This window comes from Crinia signifera, chromosome 1 (assembly GCF_055691185.1).
Source record: "Crinia signifera chromosome 1, ASM5569118v1, whole genome shotgun sequence".
NCBI lineage: Eukaryota > Metazoa > Chordata > Amphibia > Anura > Myobatrachidae > Crinia > Crinia signifera.
This window is the reverse complement of record NC_139217.1, coordinates 435,153,183-435,172,635: the sequence shown is the minus strand read 5'-3', so window position 1 is coordinate 435,172,635 and position 19,453 is coordinate 435,153,183. Positions and strand designations below refer to the sequence as shown.

At 42.5% G+C, this 19,453-nt stretch overlaps 1 protein-coding gene across 5 annotated transcripts in view; it reads left to right on the top strand.

Annotated features, from left to right (window-relative positions):
• The window catches only part of IPO11 (importin 11), a 376,178-nt gene that overhangs the window by 208,056 nt on the left and 148,669 nt on the right, over nucleotides 1-19,453 (top strand). For all 5 annotated transcript variants that reach the window (XM_083153175.1, XM_083153179.1, XM_083153188.1 and 2 more), the window contains exon 24: nucleotides 7,327-7,407. In XM_083153175.1, the coding sequence (XP_083009301.1) occupies nucleotides 7,327-7,407 (81 nt within the window). The remainder of the gene's footprint in view (nucleotides 1-7,326; nucleotides 7,408-19,453) is intronic.

The following is a 19,453-nucleotide window of genomic DNA, read 5'->3' as shown; positions in this document are numbered from 1 at the left end:
TTAGTTCTTAGGAGTATCGGAAATGGTCACCACCCATTTCTAGCGTTCAAGAGAATTCACAAGTTTCTGCAAATAGCATGAACGTTTAATGCGGAATCTGTGCTGTATTTTTTTCTTTCGGCAGCAAAACAACAAAATGATTTGGAAAATGCTGCTGCAAACAGTAATACTTGTGAGACTCAGCAGCACCTTTAAAGCCTCACGTGGACGTAATATTTAAGCTTTTAAAGTCTGTTCTCAGAGCCTATTAAATACACGCTGATAATTCGTTCAAAAAAAAAAGATGGACGCTAATGGCCCCTACACACACTTTTAACCAGCGTTGTTATTTAGCTACTTCAGAAGTCTGCAGCATTGGGAATCATTAACCCTCTGTACAATACAGTGAACTTCTGTAATAAGTACACACTGTTAATGGACAAATATAGAAATCCCTGGGTAATTGGGGGAATACCCCACATAATGAAAGCCGCAGCCTCCTACCCCAACATGGTCACGTTAATGATGCTGGACCGCCTTGGTTCCTATAATTATGGTCAGTGGTGGTCACTTATGAGTGGCAGGCCCAGGGGCTAATATATAATTTAGGATCGCTCTTCTACCCCACCCCAAGAAGTCATTGCTGGTCTGGGGCAGCAATGGTCCCCTTAGACCTCAAGGGTCCGGTGCAATACACCTGCTGCACCAAGGGTAGTTCCGCATCTGATTATGGCTGCGCAAAGAGATCCTAATGACTTTGCATGAAGAATAAATACCCAAGTGCATTTGGTGGAACTGTCAGGCAAACAACTGCAGATTAAACTGAGTGCAAATGTTATCCCATTGGAATTACCCACTTCATCAATAACTCTGCAATAACAAATGGCATGGTGTAAGATATCATAGGTCGCAGTACATAGACTGCTTAATACATGTAGTAATGCAGCATAAAGCTCAGACGATGGTGAAATCAGCACCATATTCTCTGCAAAAGCAATAAACACAAACAGAAGGCTGTACATCTGTGTTTTTCAACCACTGTGCCGTTGCCCACCAGTGTGCCTTGAGCTGTCCCCAAGTGCGCCCCCAGATCTAGAGATGCCCAAACCAGTTTACAGCCACCACCAGTTTAACTGTTATTTACTGGTCTCATCTTTTCATGTAAAGGGCCAATGTATTTTTATTTTGTCACCTGTGGGGACCTGTGTGATTTTTTTATTTTTATATGGGGTTGTTTTTATTTCCTATGGTGGCCAATGTGTTTTGTCCTGTGGGGATCTTATTTAGTGTGCCGCAAGGTAAAAAGGTTGAAAATCACTGCTGTACATGTTTGCTAACCTAAAGAGCCTTACAGGGCCTTGTAATGTATTGATTTAATTACCTTACAGCAGTACTTTGTATGTACTGTGTATAAGTCACTGGTTTTAATTATGAAGCATCAGATAAATGCGCTACATGAAATTTATTCTCTTTTAACCCCCTTTTACCTGTTTACACGTCGGACTTTCTAAAAATAAAAGCGAGACAGCAGATAGTATCTGTTAGCGCAGAATTTCTGTGCTCTCAGTGGCACATCCTTCACTCAGGAAAAGCGGAGATTCTAACATTTATGTAAATGATCTTCAGAAGCAGCCTGGAACGAAGAGATTTCTGTCTCCATCTGCTGTTCCCACTGTGAATGTGGGTGACCCCACTTGTTAGAAGCAGCAATCCCAGTACAACCAGAGCAGCTGCTTGTTATAACTACACACAGGGGCGCTTTCTGGGAAATGGGGCTAAGTTGGTTTTTCTTCTCTTTACTTAACTGAAGTATTATACAAATGTGTTTTATATGTAATACTCTTCTACCAATACCAAAAACACAGGATCCAAAACAAACATATGAATAAACAGAATTACATAAAAGAGGGCTAAGCTGCAGGTGTTGTGGAAGTAGGGGTACATTAATGAATTGCTGGAGTGAACCGGTAAATCTTGCAGTGATTTAGAATATGTAAGCCTGGAGATGAGGCCTCCGGAACTGTGTGAGGAAACTGGTTTCAAACAGTAGGAGCAGCAAGCTTGGTATGGAAGTTTTCTGGCACTGTTACTGGTCCCCCCGACTACAGATTGTAGTAAGCAAGTGAGAGTGAAGATCGGAAGATTTTTTTAAGTGATAGGCTGTATGCATTTATACCGTAAACAAAAAATTTAAAATCTCCGCTACCACTTGGATGCGACAAAGTGCCCTGTAGTACCACCTCCTACAGATACAATAGACAAAAAAACAACAACAAATGGGAATCTGCGCTTCCTATTGGGGTGCTGAATAATCAACTGCAAAGATATTTTCTATGTGGAAGTTCTCTCCTCCTCGAAGTTACCCGTCCAAAGAGTAACACCTCAAAGATAAAGCAGATAAGAATCTTTCATGGTGTAGATTTCACAATAAAGTTCAGCCAAATATAGCAGCCTCAGAAGAATGTGCCCGTAACGTATATAGGCCTCTATCAAGGCCAAGAGTTATAGCATAGATCGGGGGTCACTTCAGAAACTCCAAAACTTCAAAGATTCACGCTTCAGTTTTTTTTTTTTGCATGCATTTATAGCATGAGAAACATAGTACCGTAGGATAGAAACTGGTTAACCCGCATCAAAGGTACTGACCTACAGAAGTGTCCACCTGAGAACATCCTCTGTGACCTACCAGGAAGAATCAATTTGAACCAACTTTCATCCATTGAACCAAATTTTTTTTCTTCACTCTTTTACAATCCCATCGTCCTCAGTGTTTAAATGTTGCAGATGACATGGATAAGAATAATCAATCACATCTGCACTTACCACCTGAAGATCATCACACTTTACAGTGTGACTTTCTCTTACTGTGTCGGACAACCAGAAGCAGGGGCTTCTGGAACTTTGGGTTTCTCTGACATCCACCCAGACTGTGAGCGCCACCATCTTGTTGTGACCCACGCTGATTCAGATTTGTTCTCCTCCTCTGGATAACATGATTCCTGCAATTTATCATAGGTGAATACATCTATTATCTCCAATCCTTTCTTGGCCGTTACATATCTCTTTTACCGTGAAGATACAATGACTCTGCTGTGTGCTGAAACCTTCCTATTTGTTCCCGCCAACTGGTTGGCTGTCCCTGACCTTGCATCGCTGCCCTTTTGCCTGATTCTTTGTTTACAAACCTTGGCTTGTGACCTCAACCTCTGGCTTACTTGTCCTTCAATTTGGATCTTAATTCTGTATGGTGAATAAATCCTACACTACTACTCTTGTGGTACTCATCTGGGGAACTTTGACCTGAGACTCTCAAACAGAAGACACCATATTCCTTTGTGGCGTTCCCAAGTGATAAGCATTAAGCACGTATGTGTGTCACAGCTATTTCAGCACTTGAGTATGTCATCTCCTTTACAAAATTGTGTGCAAATTCTGGCCGCTGTAAAGTGCATCAACCTGCTGGTGAACTGTGCAAGGAAATGTCAGAAGCAGGTTTTACTACTAATAGCTTTGTTCCCAGCCCACAATTATGTCATATTGGGGCAGATCTGTTAAGCCTGGTGAAGAGATAAAGTGGAGAAAAACTGGAGTAATGGGCCCCATACATCAGCAATCACAATTTACGGATTTTCAGATATTGGGATATTTTGGCCAGATAAATGGATTTTACAATCTATCTGACTTTGCCCACGCATTACAGATTTATTTCAGTGATCGGCAGATTTTTCCATCTAAAGATTGCATCTTCATATCTGGAAATTGCCCCAATCGATTGTCATTTCAGCTGTTCATAATGTAAAAAGATGAAGAAGATGAATTGGGAATGCCCACACATCTAAAAAAGATCTGCAGATAATACCAGATTATTAAACATGTTTAAAAACCTGATTAAGCAATCGATTGGCGATTTTGATTGGGATTGCCAAAAGGGGGGAGCCCACACATCTAAAATTAATTGTGGCAATCATCTCCATATCTGAAAATTGTCACAATTAATTGCTGATGTATGGGGCCCTTTAAAGTGGAAGGAGATAACGCACCAACCAATCAGCTGTGTTTGAAAATGACAGTTGGGAGGTGATTGGCTGGTGCGTTGTCTCATCCTACTTTTTCTCCACTTTATCTCTTCAACAGGCTTATTACATCTGCCCCAGTATTTGTTATTTGTCCACATCCTCAAGAACATTGTACTTAGAGATGTGCAGGTTCTGATTTCAAAGGAGGATCCTATTGGCTATCCCAAATCACATGAAAGTTGTTGACAGTTGATAGCCAATAAGACCCTGCTTTGAAATCAGAGTAAATCAGAGCCTGCAAATCTCTAATTGTACTGCTAAACCATTCTCTATTCAACTGACCAGGGGAAAGATATAAATGGATTATGGGTAAGAGGGAGCTAATAGTATAGGTAAACTGCTGTATGGATAGATCGATCATCACAAAAACTATATACTGTACAGTGATACATTGATACTGATGTACAGAGGATAGATGGATGCTCACGCTACATTAATATGTTATCTTATGGAATGGAATATATTTCCATGTCTTTAGCATTCCGCATTGATATACTGCCTGGGTACAGTAGGTGGTGTTTCAGCATTTAAAGTATGTATGCACTGTGTCATATTCCCATTGTGCAGCTCTAGCTCATGCAGAACATTACTGCTGGGAATATTCACATTTATTAGTATAATTCATTTACCCTCTAGTATATTATAGTTTGTTACTTTTTTTTTTTTTTTTATAAGGCCCTCCAACTTCACATTTATAGTCGTTTCTGAAATAACATTAGGAAGCCTGGTAATAAAGCATAATTACATTTAATTTAATCGTTTTTTTTATACATATTAAATGATTCTGGGAAGATTCTGAAATATTATCAAGGCAGTCATTTAGCCTATGGCTTATGCGGTTTTATTGTGAATTAAAACAATACCTAATTGGAAAATAAACAGATACTGACTCTATAATGTAACATATATAGGTAGTGAGCAACATTTATTTATGAACAGTTTCTTTTATGGCGCATACATATTCCGCAGCGCTTTACAGAGTATATATGAACATTCACATCAGTCCCTGCCCCAGTGGAGCTTACAATCTATATTCCCTACCACATGTACACGCGCACACACAGACATTCTAGGGTTAATTTGGTGGAAGCCAATTATATTATATATATATATATATATTTATATATATATACTCACACACACATCTCTTTGTTGTGCTGCATGTAGTAGGGTTTCTCATCATCAAGAAATGCAGCACTCCCCCCATACAGCCGCCTGTCTCCCATTCACGAACAATGCATAGCGGTTGCAAATCTATCTCAGTGAGGAATCCTTTGGCATTTCAAATACAAATGGACTTGCTGATTAATATTTTTTACATGCCTGGTAGTGGTTTTCTACATTCTGCTATTGTAATGATGATTCATTATTTTGTCTTGATGGCTCTCATCACTTGCAGATCAGGTCCCTGATACATTCTACTGTTGCTCAATCACAACATGTCGTGGCTGATTAAATTAGCCGCAAGGTTAAGTCAGAAACTCCACAACAATGCATCACAGAAATTCTACACAGTGAATCTTGCTAGTTTCAGCTCTCATCCCATAGAGGTGCGAGCAAAATCCAGTTACATTTCTGAACTGTATTGGCCGAAAATATGCTGCACTGTAGTCTATGTTCTAGGACTATGTTTAGGTTTTAAACATAATAAAAGCAAAAATTAACGGTCAAGTTTTAAAGATGATATGCAAATAATTCTATGGATAGTAGTTTGTGTTACTTTGTCAAATAATACAATAAAATACCTCTTTATCAGAAAAATAAATGTAAATTAAGAAAAATAATAAAAGGGTAAATAATAAAGAAAGCATCCAAGTAATGTAAAATTTGTATTTTAGGTACTTGTGTACTTTCACGGCTCCCATCGCATGCCAAATGTAGTGGCATGCGATGGCATGCGATTTTTGCAGGGTTTTTTAGGATTTTTTGCAAAATCGCATCGCATGCGATTTTTAACAGAAATGCATCCAAATGCATTGAAATTAGTATCAAACATGTTCAATGGCCCCCAAATGTCATTTTTGAGGCTGTACCACCCCCCACTATCAACGCGAACCTGAAGCGTGGTGAGCGGCGGCGGTACGCGTCCTACGACCTTTTCATACCTCCACTATCCACGTCGGCGTGGAGTTGAGAATAGAAAGTGTGGCGAGCCACCGAGCCCGAAGCGTGGCGAGCGCACGCGGACACCTGTGAAGCCCGCGAGGGGACGCGTATACCTGTGAAGGTATCCGTGTCCCCTCGTGGGGCTCGCCACGCTTCGGGCTCGGTGGCTCGCTGCGCTCGCCACACTTTCTATTCTCAACTCCACGCCGACGTGGATAGTGGGGGTATGAAAAGGTCGTAGGACGCGCACCGCGCGGGCTCGCTGCGCTAGCCACCCTTCGGGTTTGCGTTGATAGTGGGGGTGGTACAGCCTCAAAAATTACATTTGGGGGCCATTGAACATGTTTGATACTAATTTCAATGCATTTGGATGCATTTCTGTTAAAAATCGCATGCGATCGTGATGCGATGCGATTTTTTCCTATACGATGGACATCGTGGGAGCCGTGCTTGTACACAAGTACCGTATTTTATTTCTAATAGTAAAACTTAAAAATGTACAGATGTAATAACTATTTTAAAAACTTTTTTTTTTACTTCTAAGTCAAAATATGTTGGCATATAACAAACAGTTACAGGGGGGTATTCAATCCGGGAATGTCCCGACAGTTGGAATCCCGGGCTGTTTTGGTCTGATCTGACAGTAACTCGACAGTCGGAATTCAATGGTCCGACTGTCAAGTGTTGTTTAAGTCCATGGATTGGCAAAAAACGACCGTGAATTTCAGAATCCGTGGCCATTTCCGACAAAACAGATCTGACTTTGTTAACAGCAGCAATGAATAGGTGAGTGATGATATTTCCCCTGTCGGTAAATATTGGCTCAGATTGAATACCCCCACAGTCTAAGTATATTTTGAGTCATTTTCCCGAATGGACAGTAGAGTGTGCTGTCCTAAATTGCTCACGTGAAGTCTTCTCTGTATTGTTCAAGTGTACTACTGCCTTGTTATAGTTGCAGAGTTTGTACCATAATATACCCTGAGTGTTAGATGCTTGTACAGAGAAGCACAACAACAAAAATAAGGTGGAATCCAGAATGTCCGGATTCTGAAGTAAATGATTATTCATGGAATTACTGAACATGTCTAGATTAATAATTAATAGGTATTTATTTTGTGAAACAATCCGAGTTACTTGATGTTTTTTTTTTCTCTGTTATCAGATATATGGAGCCAGTCTTTGCCATTCCTTTCTGGAACTCCTTAAAGATATAACCATGGAAGGCCAGGACCAAGTTCTCAAGGTACCATCGTCTTCCTATTCTTTCCTGTGTTACAATAAAGCTGCACGATGCATATTGTGTGCTATTTTTCTACATGTTTTATAGTAAATTATAAGCGATAGCTAAAATTGTCGTGGTACATCTGCTATTCAGTGCAGAGTTCCCCCCACAATTGGAGAGATTCTAGCACATGGCGATGCTTGGTCAATGGTTAATGCTCCTGCGGGAAGACGCAGGAGAAGTCCACAGTTATTTCATAATGATACAATATATTATGAGAAAATAATTATATAAATTCACAAGAATGTAGATTTTTTTTTAGTGACATAGCATCAGCCATAGTGGGAGGAAGTAGGTGCTGAAACTGTAGAGATGCCTGCTCAGCAAGTGCTGGTAGAGCATCCCCAATATTTGTGCTAAGGCTGACACCAACCAAATCTATTTGGGCATTCTATGATAATAAGTAAATATGTCCCACACATGACATTTAAAAATTAAAATCTCTATAGCTGTATATGTTTTGAGTTTTTACCACAGGTTGACATGTTAAATTATAGCTTCTTCTCGTAGGTTTTCATAGAAAAAAAATACATGATCTTAATTTGGAGTTGGAAATTATCATGTAGACGTTTCCTGCACAAAACGGTGGTGGAGTTGACGTGTACCATAAGCATGATTGGACTGGCACACAGGGGTACATGGAACCCCTGGTGGGCCTCACTACCTGGGCTACAGCCTCCACCTCTAGGGATCAGATTCCAGACTTTGCACTTGAATTATATAAGGAACTTATTTTACTTCATTCTGTATAGGACTGTGGTGTGTTTTCTAAAGGGCATTGCTGTTGGTAATGTGGCACAAGCAGTTTATATTATACAGTGCCTTGCAAAAGTATTCACACCCCTTGGCATTTTTTTCATGTTTTGTTGCCTAATAACCTGGAATTAAACTGGATTGCTTAAAGGCTTGCATAATTTAATTCACAAAATATGCCTACAACTTTGAAGATGTAATTTTTTATTGCGAAGCAAACCACAAATAGTACAAAATAACAGAAACCGTCAGCGTTCATAAGTATTCACCCCCCTCTAAAGTCAGTAATTTGAAGAGCCATCTTTGGTGGCAGTTACAGCTGCAAGTCACTTTTGAACAGCAATATTCTAGTCTGACCACAGTTTCTCAATTGGATTGAGATCTGGCCTTTGACGAGGCCATTTAAATGTTTCCCCTTAAACCACTCGAGTGTTGCTTTAGCAGTAGTCTTCGGGTCATTGTCTGACTGAAACAGGTTTTGCTCAAGAATATCCCTGTATTTAGCACCATCCATCTTTCCCTCGAGTCAAATCAGTTTCCCAGTCCCTGCTGCTGAAATACATCCCCACAGCATGATGCTGCCACCACCATGTTTTACTGTGGGGATGGTATAATTGGGGTGATGGGATGTGTTGGGTTTGTGGCAGACATCGCGTTTTCCATGGTGGCCGATAAGTTCAATTTTCTCATCTGACCAGAGCACCTTCCTCCATACATTTGGGGAGTTGCCCACATGCCTTTTTGCAAACTCAAAATGTGCCTTCTTATTTTGAACACTAAGTAATGGAGTGTGGGCTTATTGTGGTCCCATGAGCAGATACATCAGTCTCTGCTGTGGAACTCTTCAGCTCCTTAAGGGTTACCTTTGGTCTCTGTGCTGCCTCTCTGATTAATACCCTCCTTGCCCGGTCTGTAAGTTTTGGTGGGTGGTGCTATCTTGCTGGTTTGTTGTGGTACCATGTTCTTTCCATTTGAAGATGATGGATTTAATGGTGCTCCGGTGGATCATCAAAGATTTGGACATTTTTTTTATAACCCAACCCTGACTTGTACTTCTCAAGAACTTTGTCCCCGACCTGTTTGGAGAGCTCCTTGGTCTTCATGGTGTGATGCCTCTTGCTTAGTGGTAGAGCAGCCTCTGGGGCCTTTCAGAAAAAGTGTGTTTATACTGACAGATCATGTGACACTTAGATTGCACATATGTGGACTTTGTTTCACTAATTATGTGAGTTCTGAAGGAAATTGGTTGCACCAGAACTTTTGGGGGTCTTCATAGCAAAGGGGGTGAACACATATGCACAAGCCAATTTTCAGATTTTTCAAAATATTTTTTATACATATTTTTCTCATTTCACATCACCAATTTAAGACTATTATGTGCAGATCCATCCCATAAAATTCGGATTACAAAAACATTTAAATTACAGGTTGTAATGTAACAAAATAGGTAAGAAGCCAAAGGGGGGGGGGGGGGGGATTGGATACTTTTGCAAGGCATTGTAAATAAAAAATATTTTTTCTTTTCTTTGCCCACCCTCATGTTTAGGAGCTGGTCACACCCTGGTACTTGTTTCCTATCTGGGCGCCCATCGCGGGCATCGCGTGTACACCGCATGCCATTATAATGACATGCGATGCGACCGACGCGATTACCGCGATTTTACATAGGGAACAATGTTAAATGTCCCAATTGACCCGATTTCACATAGGGAACAATGTTAAATGTCCCAATTGACCCGATTTCACATAGGGAACAATGTTAAATGCCCCCCCCCCCAATTGTTAACGCCACTCCACGATCAACGTCAACCCGAAGCGTGGCGAGCGCAGCGAGCCCGCAAGGGGCGGCGGTACGCGTCCTCCGACCTTTTCATACCCCTACTATCCACTAGGGCGTGGAGTGAGAATAGAATAGTGTGGCGAGCGCAGCGAGCCACCGAGCCCGAAGCGTGGCGAGCGGACGCGGATACCTTCACAGGTATCCACATCCCCTTGCGGGCTTCACAGGTGTCCGCGTCCCCTCGCGGGGCTCGCCACGCTTCGGGCTCGGTGGCTCGCTGCGCTCGCCACACTATTCTATTCTCACTCCACGCCCTAGTGGATAGTAGGGGTATGAAAAGGTCGGAGGACGCGTACCGCTGCCCCTCGTGGGCACGCTTCAGGTTGACGTTGATCGTGGGGTGGCGTTAACAATTGGGGGGGGGGCATTTCACACTTCTGGGTGGGTATTTGGGGTCTGTGGGCCATTTAACATTGTTCCCTATGTAAAATCGCGGTAATCGCGTCGGTCGCATCGCATGCGTTTTTTTGTCAGCACGCGACCGACGCGATTTTTTTGCTTGCGATGCCTACGATCAAAATCGTGGGCGCCCAGATAGGAAACAAGTACCCACACCCTTACACATAAGCCCGTACTGGCTCTACGTGACCACTTTTCTACATATAACAATAAGCCCAGTTAGGCAGTTTGATATAACATCCATCTTGTTTTGCATTTCAACAAAAATGTATATGTTAAAAATTGTACCTGTACATGACAGTGGAATGGCCTATTCCTGACATTTGAAACCACTTTCCCTCTGATGGGACTAGTCCAAAAGTCCGCTGTGCGGCTGCAGGAAGGTAATTATTTCATCAGCCCTTGCTTTTATGGGACCTCTACGCTCCTTTGCTTCTTGGTTTCCTCCCCCAGTGACGCCTCTTCTGATGACCACTGCTCATTGGGCAGCACAGTTAGATCCCCCCCGCTCTGTTGCTGCAGACATTAACTCACATATGGTAAATGGAGCACTTCCGGTCAATTGATAGAGTTGGATACTGTGCGCTGAACTTAAAATCGAAACAACTGTAGATGGAGATTGTTCATATATCCGATTGGGAGAAGTTACATTAATATCTACAGATGTTTACATTTGAATTCTTTACCTGTCTATCCCCGAGTATGTCTGGTAAACATGTGGCCTGGCTTTCTTACGGACAGGTACCCCTGCAGCTCTGTTGGTCTCGGGAAGGAATTTTAATTGTAAATATAACATTTATAGACCCATTTAACACACACATTGTACACAATAAAGACAATTACCTGAAAAAGCTGCTGTAAGTAGCAATATGTGTCATATCACATTCAAGGAGGGAAGAATACCACGTAATGTGAGACACGGGCATTGAATTTTTTTGCTGCGCGGTGTGGACTGCTAGAATATACGTACTTCAGTTATGGATTCCCACTTTGAAAAATGAGAATTTGACAGTGACAGAAACACAAAACAGAAATGCTGAAACTGTGGGGTGTGCGGTCATCATCTTATTACAGTTTATCATTCAGAGGGAAGGTATACTTGTTGAGAGCAGCATGAATGTTCACCGTGATAACATTACGCGATTGAACCATGGAGTTTTAATCGGAAATATATTTCCGCTTTAAAGCTTTGATCTGTACTCAGAACAAATGTTCTTGTTGTACTTTCAACTCCATTGATGCAGAGCCTGGTTAGGTATTCTTAAGATTCACCTTTTGGGTTGCTATCTTTTTTTTGTTGTTGAATAGACTGAGAAGAAAAGAGTCTCCGCTATCGGGAAGATGGTTGTTCTCATTCTTTGCTTTTATTCTTTTTAATTTTTGTCACAAGCTTTTTTTTTTTCTTTCTTCACCAGCTTCAATGTGGAATGTAAAAATCAATTTTGTATTTGATAAATGTAAAAGTATTTCTCAGAAGTACAGATGTGTTCTCATACACTATTGCTGCAGTCGCGTCAAACAGCTCTTCTCGGCGCGTCGGGTAGGTTGTGCCGCGCACATTTTCCAAACTTGCATCATAATGGCAATACAATGCGACAAAGCCACTTTAGGAGACTAGACTTATTTGTTTTATAAGTGGCACGTATATATCTCTAGACTTATTTGTTTTATAAGTGGCACGTATATATCTGTTTGTGACGGAGTCTGAGTCTGTCCCTTGTTAAGTTTTTTTTTTGGTACTTGTGTATTATCATGGCATACGATTTTGCGGCCGATCCAAACCGCAATGCGATTTAGCGGCTGATTGTTGCAGATTTTCGGCCATTTCCTGCTGATTTGCGTGCTATTCCATCCTTGCACACCCCCACTATCCAAGTAAGCCCGAAGCGTGGCGAGTGGATGCTGTATGCGTCCTCCTGACCTGTTTATACCCCCACTATCCACTTCGGCATGGAGTGGATTTTATAAAGCGCAGCGAGTCACCGAGCCCGAAGCGTGGCGAGCCCTGTGAGGGGACGCGGAAAACTATCCAGAAGCGTGGCAAGCGGACGCGAAATACACGTCAAGTAATCCGTGTCCACTCGGGGAGCTTGCTGCACTCGCCACGCTTCGGGATCGTTTTACGCATCCCCACTGCGCTCGCCACGCTTCGGCGGCTCGCCACGCTTTATAAAGTCAACTCCACGCCGACGTATATAGTGGGGTATGAACAGGTCGGGAGGACGCATACCGTGTCCGCTCGCCACGCATCATGCTGACTTGTATAGTGGGGGTGTGCAAGGATGGATTAGCATGCAAATCGGTAGGAAATCGCGGAAAACTGGCCGCAAATCGGCCGCTAAATCGCATCCGATTTTTGCGTGCGATTTGCGGCCAATCAATTTGAGGCCGATTTCGCGGGCACCGTTATAATACAGAAGTACCTTTTTTTTTGTATTTTGTGTTAGGCAGCATGGTTGAGACGAGCTGCAGGGATGTTGTTAGGTCTCCCGAGTAGAAGTGGGGGCTGCTGTGGAAGCAGCCTGTTACTTGGCAAAACGTGCTGAGTTATCAATGGTGTATCTGTATTATAATTTTCCTTATTCTTTCAGCAATGTGTACATACACCACTGCAGTATTACACCTAAGACACGAGGGGGTCATTCAGGTGCGGTTGCACCTACGCTATCATGCACATAAGTACCAATGATCGTTACTTTGCACATGTGCAGGACCCATTCTGCATGTGCACAAACGGGCGGGCAACGTTTTCCTGTTTGCTAGGCTGCGAGCATATGCAGCCTAGCGAACAGGTCTGAATCAGGCCCTTAGTTGCTTAATGCAAATGTTAATATAATCCTCCTTCAGGTGCCAGGCCTGTCTGTCACTCCCATCTGCTTCTCTTTCTGAATGACAGCTACATATTGCATTATGCAGAATGGAAGCAACAATTAAAATTCTGAAAATAATCTTGTTCTGCATTTATTTATGTGTCACTGGTCGCCGGAAGCCTTTGTTAATTGCTGGTGGCAGTTTGTTATCGGGGTGTTTAGGGCAGTAGCGGAGTCCTACAGTATAAGAGGCCAGACTATAATATATATATATATATATATATATATATATATATATATATATATATATATATATAGGTGTGGACCGCGTTCTATGTGTTGGCAGCTCCGCTATTTATTTATGACAATATGGAATGGAAGTATCGGAGCGCTCTGTGTGTTTAATAATTAGGAATAAAATGTACGAGTGGACACCTGTAAAAAAATTTGTAGGTTAAAAGGTTGGATATTCCAATGTTTACACTCTTTTAGTGAAAAGGTGGAGTTGCCCGTGTCCCTGTCTAACCCTATCTAGAGCCGGCGGTGCAGCACGGCGGCTGCGGCCCTCTCCCGTATGGCAGCGGGGGAGCAGCTGTCGGGTCCCGTTCTAATATATATGGCACTTATGCACCGGCACTCTCTTTTTTTTATCTGTTTTGAGCCCAGGTGCCTTCAGAGAATCGTTGTACAAATAGGAGAGAAATGACTGCGGCACTCAATGGGTTTTTGTTGCATAAATAAGTGTATTAATGAACAACTTAGACATCTGTTACATGGTAGAACATTCCGACGTTTCAATGCCTATCGTAGCATTTTTTTCAAGGACCCATGTAGACAAGTAGATGATCATGTACTTGTCTACATGGACTGTTCTATCATGTAACAGATGTATAAGTTGTTCATTAATACACTTATTTATGCAACAAAGACCCTTTGGGCAGTATTCAATGAAAAAAATTTGCCGTGTTTTATGGCGAGTTTGTGCTATTTTCGCGTTGGAAGGAGCATTTTGCTTTCCAAAAGTGAACCACCCTATTCTAAGTGATATTTTTGCCGTCTTTCTAAGTGATTTTCGCCGTGTCTCTCCATGTAGCAATTCTCCATCTTTTCATGGAGAAGTGGAATGTGAACTTTTTAAATAAAAGGTTTTTTGTTTTAATTTTGGTGTCAAAAAATCAGGAATTTTATTCTGTGAAAGGGCATGCTATTTGTATTCATGTGCTTATAGCACATGAATATATATTTAATTAAAAAATAAATATATATATATATATATATATATATATATTTTTTTTTTTTTTACACAGAGCAGCCAGCAGGGGGCCGGGAGCCGAGCTGCTCATTAGATATTCATATATTCACTGCACCCGATCATTACATATGCATGATCGGGAGCAGTAAATATACCCGGTCCCCTGCTGGCTCTGGGGGGGCAGCTTGTGCTGCCTGGGTCCCGGGGAGCCCACCTCCCCCCCACATATGTTCTGGGGCAGGCAGGGAGACTTCAATCTCCCTGCCTGCCACCGTCCCACGGCTCCCTGCCACGGACGCTCGTCCGCTGCATGGGTTAAGATTCGCCGCGAGGGGCTACTCGCCCCTCCGACATTGAATACGGAGAGAGCGAGTGGCAGCCAGCCCTCCGGAACACAGCCAGTGTGCAGTGAATCCTAAACAGGATTCGCTGCACACGGCAAAGTTTCTCATTGAATACTGCCCTTTGAGTGCCGCAGTTATTTCTCTCCTATATATAAATTATCACTGTAATCCTGACGAAAGGGTCCCCAAAACGTAGATGCCACTGGATTAAAATATACCCAAGTACCACTTCTTTCATCTTGCTATATATAACTAGAGAGAACACACGGAGGTCGCACCAGATGAGTAAAATAGAAATCTTATGTATAAAAACGAAAACATATGCTCACATACATGATGGACCATAAATAACAGATTTCAGGATCACTTTACTTGTAACATCACAAGGATTGGAGCCCTTCTCTCCTGCATGTGGTCAGTAATACACCAGGAGGTTAATAATTTCTTATTGCGCCGACAGCCGTTGCAGGCGGGATCCAATGTCCCGCCTGCAGTGGGACGAGAAGTGGGCGTGGCCGGGAAGAGGCGAACTGCAGCTGGGAGCTTGTCAGTTCCCAGCCGTTCTCGGCAGAACAAGCTTGTGAAGTCGGGCTCGTTCTGCCGAGATCCCCTGTACAATACTGTCTGGGAAGACAGCATTGAATAGGGCCCCGCAGCCATCTCCCCTGTCGGGAGATGGCTTCGGGAGATTGAATACCCCCCAAAATCTCAGAAAATTAGAATTTTACATGAAATCAATAAAATGAAGAATTTAAATACAGAAATGCCGGCCCTCTGAAAAGTATAATCATGCATATGTACTCAGTACTTGGTTTGGACCCCTTTTGCATGTTACTGCCTCAGTGCATCATGGCATGGATGCTATCAGCCCGTGACACTGCTGAGGTGTTATGGAAGACCAGGAGGCTGCATTTCAGCTCTTCTGCATCGGTCGGTCTCCTGTATCTCATCTTTTTCTTGGCAATACCCCAAAGATACTCTATGGGGTTCAGGTCAGGAAAGTTTGCAAGGCTTGAATTTTCTACCTTTGCATGTAATGAGTTTATATAATATATTAGTTTCACCTTTTAAGTTGAATTACTGAAATAAATGAACTTGAGCTTGATATTCTAATTTTTCGCGTTTCATCTGTAGCTGTTCAGCCTACATAGATTTAGGTTGCATATAGATATATGTAGAAACATGTTAATATAAGAGAATCTTCTTCCCTCACCGTAAATGTCCAGTTCATTTAGAACCAGTAAGACGATATGGCCCTTAGTAAAGCTGTAGATGTAGGGTAGCAGTTGACCCATTTTTTTAAGTCTGACTTGCTCCCAGGCTATCGCCAGTGTAAGGAAATGTGGAGTCCCTTTGGTATTGGATTATCAGGGTTCCAGGCATTTTCAGATGAGATGTTTTAGCATTCCTGCCAGTGTTTTACAGACTGTAGAGAATCCCTGCATCCGAGCATTAACTACTTATTCTCGTATTCTTAATTTAGGAGCTTTTTCCCCCCATTGATATGATGTTTGTTGTTCTGATCTTCATTTCATGGTTTATCTTTATAGTACCTTTTATTATTTTTATTATCCATACAATGAATCTCATGTCTCACTTCCACATATTTATAAATATACAGGGTTGAGTGACAGCTTCAAAGCCCTTTCAGATTGTTCCGTTTATTTACTGTATGTGTGATCAGAACTACATAAAGCTCTAATAACGGAAAATACAAACCTGTTGGAAGATATATGTTCAATTAAATTGTAGCCCACGTGGAAAGTCCAAAGATTTTTTTTAAACATCACGTCGACCATTGACATGTCGACTTTTTGTCAATGTCGACCTAGCACATGTTGATCTGTTGTCCATATCAACCTTATGCCTATAGACCAATAGTGATTGACAGTCAATAGACATTGTCTACCTATCAACTGGAACCAATTGTCATATAGAGGCGTCTTTCAATATCTTTTTGTTGTTGTCTTGTAACATATTTGCTGTTCTTTTGATGTACTTTAGTGGCACTGAGATTACAGACGTCGTCAATACTTCAAAAGTTGTCACCGATTTTGCACGACCAATGTTCCGTAATCTGTACAGCTTTGAGAGTCCATACCGTCTCTATTCCGAAACGTGTCCCCTTGGCTGAACTTACTCGTCCTGACTGACACTGTGCTATGAAATCTGCAGTCTATCACTGAGATTTCTAGCTCCAGTAACATTGCAGAATTAAATAGTTACATGGATCTGTTCTACAATATAATTTTCTAAAAATGTACAGGCTGCAGCTAAACATAGTCATTTTGTCCTCCGTTCCGTACTTCCTTTTCCGTCATTTTTCATTTTAGTCTACTAAATTACATAGATCTAGTAAAATAAAATGTTACCTGTGCCCATCAATTTGCATACCAATTTCCTTAAATTTTTCTGGTCTTAGCTGTAACTCTGAAGCTTCTTTAATCTTTATTTTAAAAATATGTTATTCGTGGAACTGCTGCACTTAAAACAGATCCAGAAAATAGCCTATTTCTCAAATTCTGGCATGCGCCGCTACGCAATCTTCTTTGTTTCTCATGTGTGTTTTCTGTATGGCCCGACTATAAAAAGGTTGCCCACTATTGGAAGCCAGGCCATAGGTTGACACATTGAATAGGTCAATATGGCTTAGAACGACAGGGTTGAAAGGTCGACACAAGCAATAGGTTGACATGGAAAAGGCCGTTGTGAGTTTTTAGCTGTTTTCTGTGTTTGTCAACATTCATCAACGTGGACACCATGTAAGTGCAATATGTCCCTTTGCATGGCTCGCGAGCATTGGGCAAGGTACTGAGTGTAGCGAGGCACACAACCCCTCCCGCGGTTGCTTTCCGCTTCCCTTGCCGTTGTCGCATAAGCTAGTTGGCCGTATTGGCTACGGGACTTGATGCTTACACAACTTCCCCGTTGTCCGTGTTTTAGCTAGTGCAAGGGCTATTTCACACACTCCGGCTCCTGCCGGGCAGCGAAACCCCACATGGCTAGGAAGCCGTGCCGCACACAGTTTACAATGTTGGGGATGGCCAGTGGGGATGTCCCTCCCAGTGGTGGGATCCGGCTGCAACCGGGTGGCCGGGCCGTGGCCGTCCCATTTGAACTGACACATTTGTGACCATTATCAACTACGGTGTGCGGCACTGCTTTTCGCCGTGCGGGGTCTCACCGCCCGGCAGGAGCCGGAGCGTGTGAAATAGCCCTAAGGACACATTAATTCAGACTCACCATGGGTTCTGACACTACCCATTAGCCTTCTGGGGCTCTCAGAAATTTAGAGTTCATATCTTCTGCTAGCCAAACGTCTCCCCTTCCATAAGAAACCAGTTGTGAGCCGATTGGACTAATAAAACTAGAGAAATTAAGCTTTAATATTTATGTTTTTAAGGTTTTTTTTTTCTTTTATGTTGTTGTACCTCACCAAGGCCCTTATTCTGATCGGTGCGGCCGGATCCGAATATGCGGCCAGCACCGTGCGTCCTAAACCCCGCCTTCCATACGGATCGCCAACTCCGTCCGTACGTGGTAAGAAGCTGTCCGAACGGACCGCACGTGTATTTCTCATGAATACACCTCCTCCATCTCAGGGAACCTCCCCCATCATTCGATGGTCGCAGACCATCGAATGCAGGACCGAGTGGCCAGGCAGCTCCCGCAACTTTAGACCACACGGGCATTTCTCTGTGCAAAAGCAGGGATCTGGGCGGGCAGCTGACATCCGGCAATGTCATATGTCCGCCCCCACACGTGCGTCACGACTGCATTACCATACGTACGCCCAGCGTTTGCATGGGAACGCCCATGAAACGCGGGGCGTATGCATATGGTAATGAGCACAAATAGCCCTTCACGCCCCTCTCCACCCCCTGTTCGTAGTGTACACATTTCATGCGGAATGTGGCCGTGCGTTTCGCTCGCACATGCGCAGAGACGCCTCTGCACATGCGCAGACACAAAACATCGGCGGCACGAACGCACGCTAATATTACCGCACCAACCAGAATAAGGGCCCAAGTGTTGTTAATTACTATAATGTGATTTCTGCTTTTAAAGTAATGCCCAAAATGCCTGAGTGAGAATTTCCTATTTATGGTTATTACATAAAATATGAAAGGAGATAGAAATATAGGTAATGTATATTGCTCACTTACAGATGTGTCCTTATTCAGCCATGCTGACTGCAGGGGTGCCAGATCTCACACTAGGATGAGTGTACTGTGTTATCCCCCTGCCGTCATTACTGTACTGCACGTAATATAGCACTTTCTATTACGCAAAATCCACACCAATATCAGTGAAAAGGGTGTAAAGACAAATCAACATCACTAAAGACTACAGAAGACAATGCAACTAATAGAGGAAAATCATGTCAGAAATTGTTGCATGTTGTATATGTCATACTGCACAAAACTGTAATATATGTATGATATGATTATGCCACATTTGGCTGTATTGTTGTTTTAGTCTGTTAGCTCATGTTTTCAGGCCACCTGTGGATCTAGCAGGAATGCCTGCAGCATGTTTCCAAATGTGACAGTTAGCAATGACTACAGCTGTGCACCAGCTAGTTGATTTGGAAGACGTGGACCATTGG